Source organism: Miniopterus natalensis, chromosome 12 (genome assembly GCF_054644295.1).
Source record: "Miniopterus natalensis isolate mMinNat1 chromosome 12, mMinNat1.hap1, whole genome shotgun sequence".
NCBI classification, from domain to species: domain Eukaryota; kingdom Metazoa; phylum Chordata; class Mammalia; order Chiroptera; family Miniopteridae; genus Miniopterus; species Miniopterus natalensis.
This window is the reverse complement of record NC_142092.1, coordinates 58438983-58456218: the sequence shown is the minus strand read 5'-3', so window position 1 is coordinate 58456218 and position 17236 is coordinate 58438983. Positions and strand designations below refer to the sequence as shown.

Genomic DNA, 17236 nt, shown 5'->3' with positions numbered 1-17236 from the left:
TTGCTTTTCTCTTGCTGCTTTTAAGATTCTCTCTTTGTCTTTAACCTTTGGCATTTTAATTATGATGTGTCTTGCTGTGGGCCTTTTTGGGTTCCTCTTGTTTGGGACTCTCTGTGCTTCCTGGACTTGTAAATCTCTATTTCTTTCCCCGGGTATGGGAAGTTTTCTGTAATTATTTTTTCAAATAGGTTTTCAATTTCTTGCTCTCTTTTCTCCTTCTGGTATCCCCATAATACAAATGTTGGGCTGCTTGAAGTTGTTCTAGAGACTCCGTACGCTATCTTCATATTTCTGGATTCTTTTTTCTTTTTGCCCTTCTGGTTGGGTGTTTTTTGTTTCATGTTCCAAATTGCTGATTTGCTCCTCAGCATGCTCTGCTTTACTTTTGATTCCCTGTAAATTATTCTTCATTTCAGTTCATTCATGTAGCCTTCATTTCTGATTGGTAATTTATTATGTCATCGATGGCCTCACTTGTTTTCATAATAGTCTTACTAATATCTTTGAGCATCCTTATAACCATAATTCTGAACTCTGTATCTAGTAGCTTGCTTGGTTCTATTTCATTTAGTTTCTTTTCTGGAGATTTCTTCTGTTCTTTCCTTTGTGACATGTTTCTTTGCCTCCGCATTTTGGCTGCTTCCAGGTGTTTGTTTCTATGTATTAGGTAGAGCTGCTATGTCTCCTGGAATTTGTAGAGTGGCTTTGTGTAGTAGGTGTCCTGTAGGGTCCAGTGGCTCAGCCTCCCCAGTCAGGTGAGCTGGGCCTTCTAGGTGCTCCCCTGTGTGGGCCGTGTGCACTTTCCTGTTGTAGTTGAGCCTTGGTTGCTGTTGGCGTCCGTGGGACGAATTGACCCCCAGGCCAACTGGCTGTAAAGACCAGCTGCAACTACAGCCAAAGAGCTGCTGTGCTGGAGATACCCCTACAGAGCAGGATTTACTCAATGGAGCTTTGGTGTTCACCAAGTGCACCCCTTGAGTGTGTCACTCGTGGATGTGATAGGGTTGTAATCCAGCATGGTCGAGTCTGACCACCAGTTGCACTGTCTCTGGGACCTCCCGGGAGGTGCAAAGTCAGCGTGTGCCAGTGCCTTGCCCAGGGCCACCCAGCATGAGCTACTCAGCAAACCGTATTTGGCTGCTACTTGTGCTGGGCTTGGAGGTGTCCAGGAGAGGGCAAGCTATGAACCAATGCAGGCTGCCACCAGTGCCAGGCCTGGGGCCACTTATCAAGCTGTATGGGGCATGATCCTGCTTCTTTGAGAGATTTTAGGAAAGTCTTAAGCATGAGGCTGGAGAGGCCACTTGCCTAGAAAAGCCACTGGAAATGGCCTGAATGAGCTGCAGGTGGGGAGGGGCCGGGCCTCCAGGAATCACGGGGTGGGGCCAAAGGTGTGAGTCAGGGGCTGGCAATTCAAATATGGCGCCTGCCTGCCGGCTGTGCGGGGAGGACTCGCCAAAGGAGCAATGTCCTCTGCCAGCCTTTCTGCCTGGGAGGAAGCACCTCTTAGTGAAGGATATATGAGAAGATCCCTTAAAAAGTAAAATAAAATTCATGGTACAATTTGCAAACAAAGGCATCCATTTTTAAGTGTAGACTGAGAATGTGAAAAATGGTTGTCACAATATCTCCCCCTCCCTTTTTTTTCCTTTTTCTGTTTTTCTCTCCCTCTTATGTTTGGGGTGGATCTCAAGACATAGATGAGTGTGAGATTTCCGGCCTGTGTAGGCAAGGAGGACGGTGTGTGAACACTCCTGGGAGCTTTGAATGCTACTGTATGGATGGATACTTACCAAAGAGTGGACCTGAGCCTTTCCACCCGACCAGAGATGCCACGTCATGCACAGGTGGGTTTCTGCCAAGGAAAGCAGCATGGGAAGTGAGTTCCTCTTGGTGAGACTTCCTCCTGCTCTGAGCCTGAGTCTGTGGGTCTGTGTTGGGATACAACTTATAAAATAAGCAAATAACAACATAATCAAGATAGAAGGGGCTATATTAAAAAGCTAAAATTAGCAAACTTTAGGGATTTTTAGCAGTTAATACATATTCTGATAGTAACCATTATGTTAGCTTGTAAACTCAGCTGACCAGCATCTCAAAAGTGTCCCTGAAAATGATAAAGGCATATATATCTTAAGGTATTTTGCAATTCAAAATTTTCACTTCATTGGCCTAGGCTTTTCTTTAATTAGTGAGGGTTGATTGCCAAATTCTTTCAACTTTATGCATGTATAGGTGCTGTTACCTATGGAAGGTCAGAAGATTGAATAGAGATAATCATTGGAAACATACCAGAAGTCAAATGGACATAAACCAGCCTATTTTGCATATGGCTGGGGTCTGTGTGTATAGAGAGAGGGAGGGGGATAGAGGCACAGAGATTATGAATTTTGAAAATTCATATTCCTATAGTAATGCATTTGACATTAATTTATTTTCAGAAATAGACTGTGGCACCCCTCCTGAGGTCCCAGATGCCTATATCATAGGAAATTATACCTCTAGGCTGGGCAGCCAGGTTCGTTATGCTTGCAAAGAAGGATTTTTCAGCGGCCTGGAAGATACAGTTTCAAGTTGCACGGGCTTGGGCACCTGGGAGTCCCCAAAATTAAATTGTCAAGGTGAGTTTTCAGATAGTTCAGGTTCACGGCTTACACTATGTTGAGATTTTCATATTTCTCTCTTAAATTTCTCTTTGGGGTGGTGAATGAATTAAATAAACCCAATAAATTCCTGTTTTTTTTTTCCAAATAGGTTTTCAGTTGATTCTCTTGGATTTTTCAGGAACAGTATCCTGTCATCTGCAAATAAAGATAATTCCATCTTTTATTGTTTGACACTTATAGAAGTTGTGGTTTTCTCTTGATGGGTCAGTTGGCTAGTGTTTTCAAACCAAAAATTTAAACAGCAATGTTGGCTTTGAATATTCTTGTCTTATTCCCGACTTTCATGGCAATGGTTTTAGTGTTTCATTATGCATTCATGATCTTGGCTTTTGATGTTATATATATCTACTTATGTTCTGATGTACACTGAAATAGCACTGTGTGCTGGATGTTGTTCTAAGCACTTATCTATATATTGACTCATTCAGGCCTTACAGTATCCTCATGAGTATGTACTATTATCATGCTTTTACAGGTGAGTAAACTGAGCCATACAGAAGTTTATTTGTTCAAGGTCATAGAAATAGTGATGGAGGTGAAATTTGAACCCAGGAATTCTAGTTTCAGAGCTTGTGTTCTTAATCACCTGGCATACTACTTCTGTTTTTATAACAATGTTGACTGTTTAAAAAAATATATTTTATTGATTTTTAAAATTTTTTATTATTTTATTTTTATTTATTTATTTTTTATTTTTTTAAAAGTTGACACATTTTATTTTATTTAGTTAGTTATTTTAAATATATTTTTATTGATTTCAGAGAGAGGAAAGGAGAGGGAGAGAGAGAAATAGAAACATCAATGATGAGTCATTGATTGGCTGCCTCCTGCACACCCCGGACTGGGAATCGAGCCCGAAACCTGGGCGTGTGCCCTGACCGGGAATCGAACCATGATCTCCTGGATCCTAGGTTGACGCTCAACCGCTGAGCCACGGCTGGCGGGCTAAAGCACCCACACTTTTAATTTTTCTATATTTATATTTGTTTATAATTGTTTATAATAGTGAAATATTAGAAACCATCTCAAATGTCTATCAACAGGAGATTAAGTAAATTATGGCATATACATAAAATAGACTATTATGTAGCCAATAAAAATAATATTGGAAAAGAATGTAAACATAGGTAAGTATTAATAGTGCACTGCTAAGTGGAAAACTGTATGAATAATATCATCTGATATTTTAAATAGTTCATATGTGTTTATGAAAAAGTTTAGGAGGCTATATACATCAAAATGTTAACGGTGGTAATTTCCCCTTAGGGGGGTGGTGTCCTGAATGATTTTTATAATTTATGTACTTTCTGTATTGAAGAAATTTTTAACATATAACAAAGCTGTTTCCATTTTTGACAAAAGGGAAAAAGCTCAGTTTTCATTGACTTTATTGCATAACTAAGAAGCCTCCTGATGTGCTTGGCCAAGTTAATCCTTTTGCTTCTGATTTGTGATTTCAGGCTCTAAGCACATTTTAATAGTTAATTATCATCCCGGGGGGTAAGAAATTCTAAAAGTCCATTTTAGTTCTAACATTATCTTTCAATGAATCAGTTACAATGCAGAACTTAGATTAAAATGTGTCATAATGCACGTCAAAGAACTCCCTAAGGCTTTATATAGGAAACTCCATATACCACAACTTGTATGACTTTGGAAATTGGATTTCCATCTGGATTACTGGACTGAGAATAGAGAAGGTTAGAGTGCTCGTTATGCTCCCCAGAGAACTGTTTTGTAGCAGATCCTCACTTCTCTCTCCCCCCCTCTCATAACTGCTCTCTGCCTGCCGGCACCCTCCTCCGCCTCCCCCATGTCACCACCTGGCCTCCGCTTCTCGGGGCTGCTCCGGCTCCTCTCAGCACAGCCCTTCTTGCTTCGCCTTCAGTCTGCTTCGGGCTCCAGAACCTGGGCTGTGTGCCAGCCAGCACTGTATTTTTAGCTCAGAGTGATAAAGCCACAGGAACTGGGAATTCCGCTAAGAACACAAGCAGGCTGTGAACTTGGATGCTGCGGAGGAGCAGGTACTTGTGAAGGGAGCAGCTGTGAGTCACAGATGGCAGCGTCTGTGTCCAGAACGGACTTCCCCGTCGGAGAAGGTACAGCTGGTGGACCTGTTGTTCGTGTTCTTCTGATTTCTGTGGCTCTGCTGCCTTGGCACAGGGGACCTGTGACACGGGTCCCCATCCCAGCGGGCCTCAGAGCTGGAAGTGAGGATGAACGGCCCCTGTGGTCCCCTCTTCTGATGTAGGTAGGACTTGATGGGAATGTCAGTCACAACTTTTCATCAACCCTCTGGAAAAGACAGTATCTCTATCTTGCATTTCCTATTATTTTGTTATTGTTACCTTTTTTTTTTTTAAATTTTCAGAAAAGATGCAAGCTATAAGCGACAGCTTAAAGAATGTAAGTTTTTAAAAATTCAGCCAAGCTAGGGGCAAGGTGAGGGAATTGCTTAAACCGTGTTATCATCAACAGCAGAAACGGAGTCTGGGTCTCATGTTGCACATGATAGATCCTGTGACTAAGAAAGTCTGGAGTCTGGGAGGAGAGAAAAGACACCTGCACCACTGTTATACCAGGATGAGCGCCTACATTTATGTGAAGAGAATGGGCAAAGGCTAAGAGAGCCCTGATGGGGACACGGGGTGGTCACATGGCGCCCTTCCCTTTGAGGTGTTTGCCTCCTGCCTGAGTCCCGTGCAGAGGAGTGGTTTGCGGTGTGGGCTCACCAGGGGAGGGTTCCAGGACCATCTGTCATCCAAATATGTCCTCCTACCTTTTCTTCCTTTTGAGCTGGGAATTCTTTTTTTTTTTAAATCCTCATTTTTTCTATTGCTTTTCAGAGAGAGTGGAGGGGAGGGGAGAGACAGAGAGAAAGAGGGAGAGAGAAAGAAAGAAACACCAGTGTAAGAGAGACACATTGATTGGTTGCCTCCTGCATGAGCCCTGACCAGGGCCAGGGATCAAGCCTGCAACCGAGATACATGCCCCTTGGGCGGAATAGAACCAAGGATCCTTTAGTCCGAAGGCCTGTGCTCTAACCACTGAGCCAGAGTCGCTAGGGCATGAGCTGGGAATTCTTATTGGCAGCGTGTCTGGTACTGAACAGGCCCTTTAAGAATCCACTTCAAGGCTTGCCTACTCCAACCGGTTCCCCACGGCACAGTAGGAATGAACCTCTTGAAATATAAATTGGATTACCCTCTCTCCTTGCTTAAAATTCTTCTAAAAACATTGAAATAGCCACTGCATTTATAATAAAATCCAAGCTCCTAACTATGGCCTCGGAAGCCAACAGGGGTTTGGCCTTTTGGCTTCTCTATAGGTTGCATCTTACTAGCTTCAGGGCCTTTGCCCATGCTTTCCCCTTTATTTGAAATACTTACCAGCCTGCTTAAATTTTTTTTTTATTTATTGTGGTAAAATACATGTAATACTAAACTTTAACCGTTTGTAAGTGTACAATTTGGGCACTAAGTATATTCACAATGTCGTGCAGCCACTTTCAGAATGCTTTCATCACCTGAAACAGAAACTCTGTGCCTGTTAAATAGTAACTCATAATTCCTCTCTCCCTCTGGCCCCTGGTGACTTCTGTCCTACCTCCTGTCTCTGTGAATTTGTATTCTAGGTACCTCATATATGTGGACTTACACAATATTTGTCTTTTTATGTCTGGCTTATTTGGCTTAACATAATGTTTTCAAGGTGCATCCTTGCTGTAGCGTGTATCAGAGCTTCATTTCATTTTCAGGCTGAGTACTATTCTGTTGCATGTATTGACCACATTTTGTTTATTCCAACATCTGTTGATGCTGTCTTCCTGCTTTCCCATCCTTCTCGCCTTTCCGTTTTCAGCTTAAATGTCCCCTCTGACATTACTGTCTTTCTTAGTGCTCAACATGTACATGTATTGTAATTATTTTTGTGATTTATATCAGTCTCCCCCACTGGACGGTAAATCTGGGAGCTCAGCGACCATGTAGTCTTCTTTGGCATGATCTGTCCAGCACCTGACACAGTGCCAGGCATACCTGAGGCCTGTGGACATGTCCCAAATCCCCCTCAAAATGTGGCACAGACAAAGGCAGACATTGTGGGCCACTTTCAGAATGCTTTCATCACCTGAAACAGAAACTCTGTGCCTGTTAAATAATAACTCATAATTCCTCTCTCCCTCTGGCCCCTGGTGACTTCTGTCCTACCTCCCGTCTGTGTGAATTTGTATTCTAAGTACCTCATATATGTGGACTTACACTTGAACTGCTGCCCAGTTTATCCTATGGCTGAGCCTCGCTGAAACCCTGGCCTCTTTCATTTCACCCCTCAAGTTCCGTGTCTTTCCTCACTCCACACCTTACTTTGCCTTTTGGCCTTTCGTGCTTGCTCTCACTTGGCATGGTATCTCTCTGTTTCGATGAACCAGGAACAGGGCCTTGGGGCTGACTCCTGCTTTCCCCCACATCCTTGCCTGTGGCCCTCCCAGGGTGGGGCATGAGCTTTGCCTGATGCAGAGTAGCTGCTGAATTCCTGTTAGTAACCCTAATAAGAGAGTCAGCATCTAGTGGGGAGTGGCAGGTAATACTTCTATCAAAAATTCAAGATCTTTCTGAAACTTCCTTCCATAAAGTGGGAAGGTAAACAAATTTTCAGCTTTCACTTTACCTAATGTATCGGATTTTGATTCAGACATACTATTTCCAACTAGAGCATTAAAATGAAGAATTTTAATGATTTTTTTTAAAAAAAGCCTCATATGCAGCTCACAGTATCAAAACCCATTATCACCTCTACAGATGCAAGTTCCTTATAAGAGATGTGCTGATAAACTTTTTTTCTTCCTAGCACTCATACTTTTATCTACTATCACCTCTCTGCAGTTTTGAAGTGTTTAGATTCTAGCTGTTTCCATACTAGACACTATATGTTGACAATAAATGTTATGTGTAATGGAAAATTTTCTTCTTGTTTTCCTCCAAATGAGCTTTCTCTATCTGAAGGAAATGTATTGTTGAGGCTAAAGTTCGAAGAAGACTTTAGAATACAAAGTACATCAAAAAAGGATTTTTTTTTCTTTCACTGCCTGAGGCAAGTGGACTTTTTGGTACTAATGAGCTCATTAGCTTAGTTTCAGCAGTTAATAAGCTACTCTTGAGAATCTGCTTCATGGCATACTGAAACCCTCCCATTTCCTTTGCTGGTTCTGATAGCATTTGCTAAATTTGAGTTGCCACAGATTGAGATGTTAGATTCCAGCCCCCAACATCGACGATACATGTAATTTAGTGCCCAAGTGATATTTATATGTAAAAAATATGGCCAAATTTGGAACATGCCATAAGATGCATGAAACTCTGTGATAAAGTTGCACTTTGACCCCATTCCTTAGGCCATATTTTTCACATATAAATATCACAGAGATTAATGTTCATAATAATATGAATTACATGACTAGAGGGGATATTTTTAAAATATCGGATATAGACACAGCCCACAAAAAGCTCACCATTAAGGGGAGAAGAGAACACTTTTACAAATGAAATGAAGGAAGTATAGGTATTTAAGTGCTGAATTATCTGATCTAGAAGACGAATACTGGTGTTAATTGGCCTAGACTATTTGGACTCTTACAACCTACCACCTTATACTCATTTCCAGGTGATATGTAAAGCTGCTAATTTGAGAAGGTTAGAGACTAACTTCTATTATTGTTGGGTAAAGGTGAAAACTGACTTTAATGGGATTTCCTTCAGTTTTCATACGTGTTTCTATCCTTTTGCCAGAGCTTTTCATCTAATGGTTTATTTTTCTGGGGAGGTGGTTTTTGTGTTTGTTTTTGTCAACATCAGTATGTGGAATGGGTCTATCCTTCGTTCCCCCAGCAGGTGGCAAAATGTCTGCCTCAATTTATAGCCCTTATTGGTCTTTTTTTCTTTTTCTTTCTCAGCTTGGTATTTATTGGTCTCTAAAACAGTCTTAGATAACGCCTTTCATTACTCTATGAGCTCTGTCATCAACCACAGTTATTGTGCTGATTTTATGATAAGCAGCAGCCACTGTGGGGGACGTTAGTGATACAGTAAGTTGTTGATTAGATGCCAACAGATTCCCTTCTGGAATATTTTCTCTGGTAGAATATCAAAGCTAGCAGTGTGGATAAACATTTGCACCTCCAAGATATGAAATAAAGTTACAGTACAAATGTGGTCCTTGAAACCAGAACAAGCACATTTCCCCCCGCCAGGGAGACCTGTTTTGAAGTCGATTATTTGAATAAAATCACAGATAATAGGATAGTAAGGAAAAATTCCCAGCCATGTTCATAATTACTGGGCTGTATTCCTGATGCAGATCCAAACGTTACTTAATGATGTAATTAGCCAGACAACCATGCGCTTTAATGAACACTCCTATGCATATGCAGCGCAAAATTTGTGCTGCTTGTTTTTTTCTTTCCTTTGGATAGAAACTGTTTTTAAATGGCATATTTCCTTGTGATAGTGAGAGCTTTGGAGTTTTCATTGTAGAACTATATCCTCATTACCTATTGTAGCCTCTGTTGGATTGATTTTTGAGTTTTTCTTAATAAGAGCCACCTGCTTTCTTGGGTCCCTTTTAGTCTGAGTAGAAGTGGCAGTGTCTCCACCTCTCTTAAGGGTGGTGGCAATATGTGCGACAGGGTTATGTTCCAGGCCAGACGCAGGCCACACCCCCATGTTATGGGGTTAAACATCAGTACCAAAACAGCTTCAGAGGGTCACACAACTGCAGGGGAATTCTATTTCCAGCAGCCTTCTTGCTCTGGGAAAACTCCCAAGATTGGGGAGAGGGAATTGTCATAGGACTCTTCCTTACTGATTGGAATACTCCCTCATGCAGCCTTTTCTCCCAAGGTATCAGCTCACCTGCAAGGTCAGTCGCAGTCAGGGCGTGGAGTGGGCCCCTTCACCGTGAGGCTGCTCATACTGAATGGATCTGGACTTTGGGATCACACAAACCCTGGTTTGGATACTGGCTCTATCTTTTATTAGGGGTGTGGCTTTTGAATGTGACTTAAGCTCTTAGGATCTCTATTTTCATATCTATAAACTACATGAAAAAACAATAACACATCTACCTTGCAGGGTTTTCTGTGAGGAGTACATAAGATAGTGTATATCTAATAAAGTACCCGTATTAGTTTTTGTGGGTCTTTTTTTTTTTTAGCTTTCATCTACTTGGTATTTGGTAGGTGTGAGTTATCTCTGTTGGATAACAAATATAGGGGTAATGTATTTGTGTCTTCATTGTTACACTTACAAATTACTGATGCCTGTTTTCTTCCTTGGGCTGCTCTCATATCAAAGTAACATTTATTGCATCTTGAACAATGATAAAGTAGCAGCAAGCTGTCAGTAAACAACTATTTATTGAGTATTTACTATATAAAATACTATTTTAAGTAGGCATTATGGGGTGCAAGAGATTATAAGATATATGATTCTGTCCTTTACGAACTGTGCACCTACTTGGGAAGACAAAATATATTTATAAAAACACATAAATCCTCAAGCAAGAAATAAATGTCAAATGAATGGGATAGATAATTATTCTCGATTCTACTTCTCTCGCTCTCACATCCAGTCCATCGTCAAGAATGCTGTTCTGCTTTCTGCTTTCAGATTGCTTCTCAAACCCATCTTCTTTCCACTTCCATCGTTACCTCTCAGGTTCATCCAAGACCCCATCCTCTCTCTGTAGGACTGCTGCTGCAGACCCTATCTGATCTCTTTCCTTTAAAAAAAATTTTTTTTTTAATTGATTTTAGAGAGGGAGAACGGAAGGGGGGGAGAGAGAGAGAAAGAGAGAGAGAAACATCGATGGGATGCCTCCCATACATGTCCCAACCAGGATCAAACCTGCAACCTAGGTATATGCCCTGACCAGAAACTGAACCTGTGACCTTCTGTGCACAGGACGACACTCCAGCCAATTAAGCCACACCAGCCAGGGCAGATCCCTCTCCTTTTAATCCTGTTCTCCCATCCCTTCTCCACCCAACAGTCAAAATGGCCTTTTAAAAACCAACATCAGATTATTTTATTCCCTTGCGTAACACCCTCCAAGGGCCTTCAACTGCTTTTAAGTAAAATCCAAGCTCTTTGGTAAGGCTTACAAGGCCCTGTGTGATTTGGCCTTGCTTTTCGCTCCACCTTCATCTCATGCCAGAGCAAACAGGTTGCTCTTCCCTTTCTGTAACACAGCAAGAGCTTTCTCACCTCAGCGCCTTTGCAATGGCTAATTCATTTGGTTGAAATGTTTTTCCTTTGCTTCTGAACATGACCGGCTCACTCTCATGCTTCAGGTCCTTAACTCAGACGTTACCTCCGTAGAGACATCAAACCGTTCCTGACCACTCTACTTAAAAAGCCTTTCCCATCCTATCACATTATCTTACCTCCTACATAACATTTATCACAACCTGAAATTATCTTGTTTATTTTGTTTATGGTCTGTTCTCTCCCCAAGTTGTACGAGGGCAGTGATCTTGTCCATTTTGTTCATTGCAGTGATGACTAGCATAGTGTCTGGCATGCATGAGGTGCTCAATAAATGTATGAATAAATGAACAAATGAATATAGGTCACAAAAGTTCAGAGGAAGAAGGGACCCATCTGTTAGTCATTAAGCAGATTAGTCATTAGAAAGGAGTTTGGTAGGTATGAGGGAGAAAGAGTGAGCAAGACAGAGGGAGTCAGCAGAGGTGAGAGGGCAGACACTGTGGGTTTCAGAGGTGGAGCAGCCCTCTAGGGGCAGTGGATGTAGGAGAAGGAATCGACCAATGTGGATTTAACTCCTGGCCATCATATAACTACCCATGGGGCCTTGGATGTGTTATTTAGCCATATTGAGCCATTTCACCTATAAAATGGGGAAAAGAATCCCCAGCATGGAGGGTTACTTTGAGTCTTAATGGTTTATACGTAGGGTCCTATTGGGATGCATATGATGATAAATAGCAGCCATTCATAGATTCTCAAATTTGGAGCTTTGTAGAAATTGGATGCCAAGAACTTAACTCAGTCCCACTGTTTCAGAAGAGTTATCTGTATGTGTGTGTGTGTGTGTGTCAGAGGTGAGACTCCAACATGTGTTTCTCAAAAGCTCCCCAGGTGATTCAGATGTACAGCTGTTGTTTAGAACCATGTGTTTAATCCAGACCACACTGGAATCCTCTCTAAAGATCTCTTGCCGTGGGACTGGCCAATTTGAAGGGCTCTGTGGTGAGATCACAGAGTCATGGGGCTAGGTTGCCTACCACTGGGCATCTACCTGAGTCTCTAAACCTTAGTCCTTAGAGACCAGGCTATTGATCTCTTGTCAACACATAAATTAATATTTTTGGTATGTAAAAAAAATTTGTAGTCCCAACTAAAGCCACCATGTCTTCCATTATTCTTGGTTATGTCCAAGATGAGGTCAACCTAGTTATCTTCTGTACTCTTATCCCTTTAGTACCTGTGCTTCTCCCCTAATCCAACTGTCTCTCACTGAGTTCCTTCCCAAACATCTCCAATGTGCTGCTTAGAATTCCAGCTTCAAGGTCCATAAACCTGCTTAAACCTATACCCTCAATCTCTTCACTGGTGCTCCATCTATTTCCTGTTGTAACTGAATCTTGGCTTAAACTAGAAGATGTTTTAGATGTCAACAATGACTGGGCAATCATATGAAACATTAACCGCCTGTTCTGTGTTCTGTTGGTTGCTCATCTACATACAAATACATTCATGTCTTGGAATGTTTTGGGTCAGTAAATGTCTAAAGATTTCATGCTGGGGAAACATGATAAGGGCCAAGGGGTCTTGTGTTTGGTAAACAATGAAAAGGGAACAAATCTCTGGGAGTGGACGAGGGACTTGAGAGGTTGACGGGGTTGAAAGATGTATGAAATGACCACCTCATTCTGATGTCATAACTGATTTTTTGAATCTGCATTGACCAGAGACTAACTCTTTAAAATTTCAGAGCCAGGTGACTGGGCAGGTGGGTTGAGCTGTTGTATTGAGGGTCTTACCATAATTTCAGACAATGGATGAAACCCTGCTCTGGGAGGCCTCCCTCAGGGAAATAACTCTGGGGGTCTGCAACAGATCATGCATCTGTATGGGACAGAGAAGAGTGCAATTCCCTTAGATCCACCAATTCTGTATCAGAAGCTCATTTAAGAGAAGCCACCTATTTCTAAGGCTAAGAATGGTTGATGAGTTGGAGACAGATTGTGTAATTTTTTCTATTTTGAATGCTTTATCTCAATAAATGTACTTATGTTTTAAAAACCTAGATATCAGAAGTTCTTAATTTTCTTGGCTTTCTACAGATGGGAGAGAAAACTCAAAATCAGAATGAATGCCAGTTTTTTTCTTTCTGTATTTAGGTATAACTGAAACTTTTGGTTACCTCTGGAATGATTATGACCATCTTATTTTGTATTTTATATTTATTAGGAGCTTTCTTGAACAAAATTGTATCTATGAGCTCCCCACTACTGCAAGAGAAATGTTGCATGTTTTATTTCTTCCCTCCACCTCCCTATTCAGATTTTGCTCTAATAATTTAGAATTTTATTTTCAAATTATTGTTTTTTTACATTGTTAGCTTTTAATTTTATTTTTTCAGTCAAGATATGCATGGATTTTTTTCCCCAATTGTAAAATATCTGAAAATGGCTTTCTTTTACTCTTATGTTAAGTAGCATTTGGCTGGGCCTAAAATGGTAATGTCCTTTTCCTATAAACACTTTCTCCATTAATTTGCTTTATAAAGGTCAAAGATTTTGTATATATATCATTTAATACTCACTGGGCAACAAAACTCCTTGCATTATAGTCTACTCAGGAGTTCATGGTCTGAAGGTGCATGGCAGAAAGTCTTAATATTTAAAAGAACCCTGAGATGGATTATTTCATTGACCAAGGAATTCTTTATAATATAAATAATCTCATACTTGGAAGACTTTTTAATGTATTCATGTATTCAATTTCATTAAAGTCAGACATACCTGTTTTCTCTACTTCTGAACAATCTTACTTTATCTACCTGCCCTTGGATTACTTGATGGGATTAGTGTTTTCTCTTTCCCCGTAGGAGTGGCCTCTATCATTACTAAATGTTTATTTCCACAATATGAATTATAGGGGTAGAACTCAGGGTCTTGCTGACTGCTGTGTTGCCTCCCGTTGCAGAGATCAGCTGTGGCCGCCCTCCGGGGGTGCGGCATGCGGTCCTGGTGGGGAACCACAGCTCCAGCCTGGGCAGTGTGGCTCACTACGTCTGTCAAGAGGGCTTTGAGAGCACTGGAGGAAAGATCACTTCCGTTTGCACAGAGAAAGGCATCTGGAGAGAAAGTACTTCGACATGCACAGGTATAGATTTTCTTCTGCGGGGTTCCTGTTTTTAAGAGGTGAATGGCCAGCGGGAGCATGGGACTCAAAGCTGCCTCACTCTGTGCTGTGCCTGCCTGTGCCACTTACCTGGGTGGGCACCTGGCTGTAAGTTTGTCAGCTAAATCCTGAAAATTTAGAGGGCGGATAGGGAAAGTAAGTTGGATAGAAAGTAAGTTGTCATCTTTTGAAGCTCTCGTTAAATCACATTGACTCCTGTCTCCTCTGCTTGGCTGGCTGAGGAATTCTTCCCTGTGAACCAGTTTCTCAGGGGACCCTACTGAAAGTCCTAACTTAGCACATGTTGACAGCTTTTCAGCAAAAAGGTGGCGTGATGAGAAATAGGTGTTTAATGTATATGTTTATATTCAATTGTGGTAAAATGCACACAACGTAAAATGTACCATCTTACCCATTTTTAAGTGTTAAGTATCTTCACATTGTTGCGCGACCAATCTCCAGAACTTTTTCACCTTCTGAAATGGAAACTGTACCCATTAAACAATAACTCCCTGCTTCCCCCTCCCACGGCCCCTGGCACCACCATTCTACTTTCTGTTTCTATGAGTTGAACTAATTTAGTTACCTCATATAAGTGGGACCATGGACTATTTGTCCTTCTGTGACTGACTTATTTCACTTAGCGTAATGTACTCCAGGCTCATCCATGTTGTGGGAAATGGTGGGATTGCCCCCTTTTTTAAGGCTGAATAATATTCCAGTTATGTAAGTATTACACTGCGTTTATCCATCCCTCCACCTCTTAGCGACCGTGAATGGTGCTGTTATGCACACTGTTGTGCAAATACCCCTTTGAGACCCTTCTTTCAATTCTTTCAGGGATATACCCCCAAATAGAACTACTGGTGAATAGGAGCTTCGAGACTTCAGTTCAGATTCTAGCAGTGCCACGTATTAAGCTGTGTGTCATCTCTCTGGACCTCAGTTTCTCATCTCTAAAAGTGGGGAAGTAAAGTCTGCTTCCCTACTTCCAAAGAGTTATTGAGAGGGAATCAAATGAGATAATCTCTGGGGAGCATTTTGGAAAGTTTAAAGCACAGTGCACACGTTAGGTCTTTACTGAAGTTATTTGCCTTGCTGGAAAAGGATCTCGTGAATGAGAAATGTGCGCTTCCGTGTGCTTTATCTCAGACCTGTGCCTGCACGAAACAAGTTGGGAAAGGCAGTGATTCTCACCATTTGTGGTGGTTGGTCTGGGGGTGTGATGAATGGTTGAATGGCTCTGGGAATGTATTTCTAGGTGTTGACTTTCTTGGTTCCAAAGGCAGAGCTCGGAAGAGTGAAATCTCAAGGTAGCTTTCATCTGGGTCTCTGGTTTGACTTGCAGCAGAATTATGATAGAATGTCTTGGGTCTTACCAATCAAAGTTTTCCACAGGAAACTTTGGAAAGAAAAGCATGTGGACTGCCGGGGTTTTTTGTCCATAGCACAATAGTTCATAACCATTTTGGGGATAAGAATTTGATGAAATCCAGTACTTTTCTAGACACTGCCTTCTTGGAATTTACAGGGCAATTGGGTAAACAGACTTTTCTCTAAAGAAATGCACATACACATGTACATATAGTGTTTTACAAATTTAAGGTGTTTATGGATCTCTAGAAGCCCTTGGGTAAAACATTCCTGGTGTAGATGGAGAACTCAGCTCCATTGCTGAGGTCCTGTCTGTGGCCTGCAATTCTCACATTCAGTCATCTCTACCACAAACACAAGAGGATGCAGGCTAGAGACTGCAACCATAGAAACGACAAAGGGCAGGCATGGATAACAACCCAGAGATCTCTAGAGAGGGCTTATTGACTTGCCCAACCTGCATAGAAAAGCAAAGACAAACCTGCTACTAACAACAAGGATTCCAGTTTCCCAGTCTTAATAACTGGGGAAATCGAGAAGAGCTAATGCCATACTGGGCCAGACTGACAGTCATTCCACCCTATTGTGCATCTCTAACAGCACCTCTAAGAGTTATTTGGAGAGAGTGAGGCAGCTGCCTCATGGGAGGCAGACTTCAACATTTGGGGCTGCGTTCCTGGCCCAGCGCTCTCTGTGAAGTTGCTTGGTAAGAGCTGGGCACAGCTTCTGGACCCAGCCATTTGCTTTATTGCTCAAGCTGCTCTGCCTCTACCATTCAGAATTCAATGGGGTACATAGATTAGTCTCTACGTGAAAAACCAGTGGATCTGCATGGGGCATAGTAAGCTATTAATTAGCTGATGCTTGTAGAGCACTTTGAAGAACAAACATGTTATGTAACTGCTAATTTTAATTACCTCCTCAGCCTGCCACCTTCCACAGTGTCTGTGGCTCCAGCTGCAGCTGTTTCCATGGGGTTATGCAAGCTTTGATTTAAGGAGAGAAAAGGCATTCTCCCTGAGAGCTGTTATATTTCTGTGAGGAGGCCTCTAGCCCTCAATCAGGATTGGCAGCTAAATTCAATTTCCGCAGATTAAGGGGGTGATTTACATGCTGATCAATTCATAGTGCCCTGTACAGGATCACCAGGTGGGTAGGTCGCTTCTGGAAATGGAGTGAAAGATGCTGATTCCCGTAGCTCTTGCTCAGCTGCCCCCCTTCTTTTTTCCTTTTGCTTGGTTTTCACCCATTTCTTCACACCTTACCTTCTGGCCCAGCTCCCTCTGTGTATTTGGTGTTTACCCTCCTCGATGTTCACTTTGGGACTTATCCCCCATCATCGACTTTTGTGCCTAACCTCTGAATACCTTCGGCCTGTGTTCTCTTTTCATTCCATCTGCTCCTTTTTATATTTGAATGTTTAGTTCCAAATTGTGTGGTATAATCTATCTTCATTTTACCTGGGTTGCTTTTACTTAAAAATATTTTCGGAGCTTTATTTGTCTGGATCAGTAGTGTGCATCTGTACATGTTTTTAATGGAGCGTGAACTCCAGCAAGGTGGCGGGACTTTTTTTTTAGAGGCCGGTTTGGACTGGAAACTCCAGACAGCTGAGAATTAGGTAACTGCTTTAGCGTCTGGAAAAACCCCAGGTGGAAGCTTGGTGTTCAGTGGATTGGTCTCCCTCGAGATCAAAGAGGTTGATTCATTCTTGATAAGACTGTGTCCCTGCCTTTCAGTCTGCACAGGTCATTTCGCTTTTTATGTTTA

General features: G+C 41.7%; 1 protein-coding gene across 1 annotated transcript in view; it reads left to right on the top strand.

The window, feature by feature from the left end:
* SUSD1 (sushi domain containing 1) overlaps positions 1–17236 on the top strand; it is an 88027-nt gene that overhangs the window by 22231 nt on the left and 48560 nt on the right. Inside the window, exons 4-6 of the mRNA XM_087822554.1 lie at positions 1695–1847; positions 2442–2621; positions 13895–14074. Of these exons, the coding sequence (XP_087678680.1) occupies positions 1695–1847; positions 2442–2621; positions 13895–14074 (513 nt within the window). The remainder of the gene's footprint in view (positions 1–1694; positions 1848–2441; positions 2622–13894; positions 14075–17236) is intronic.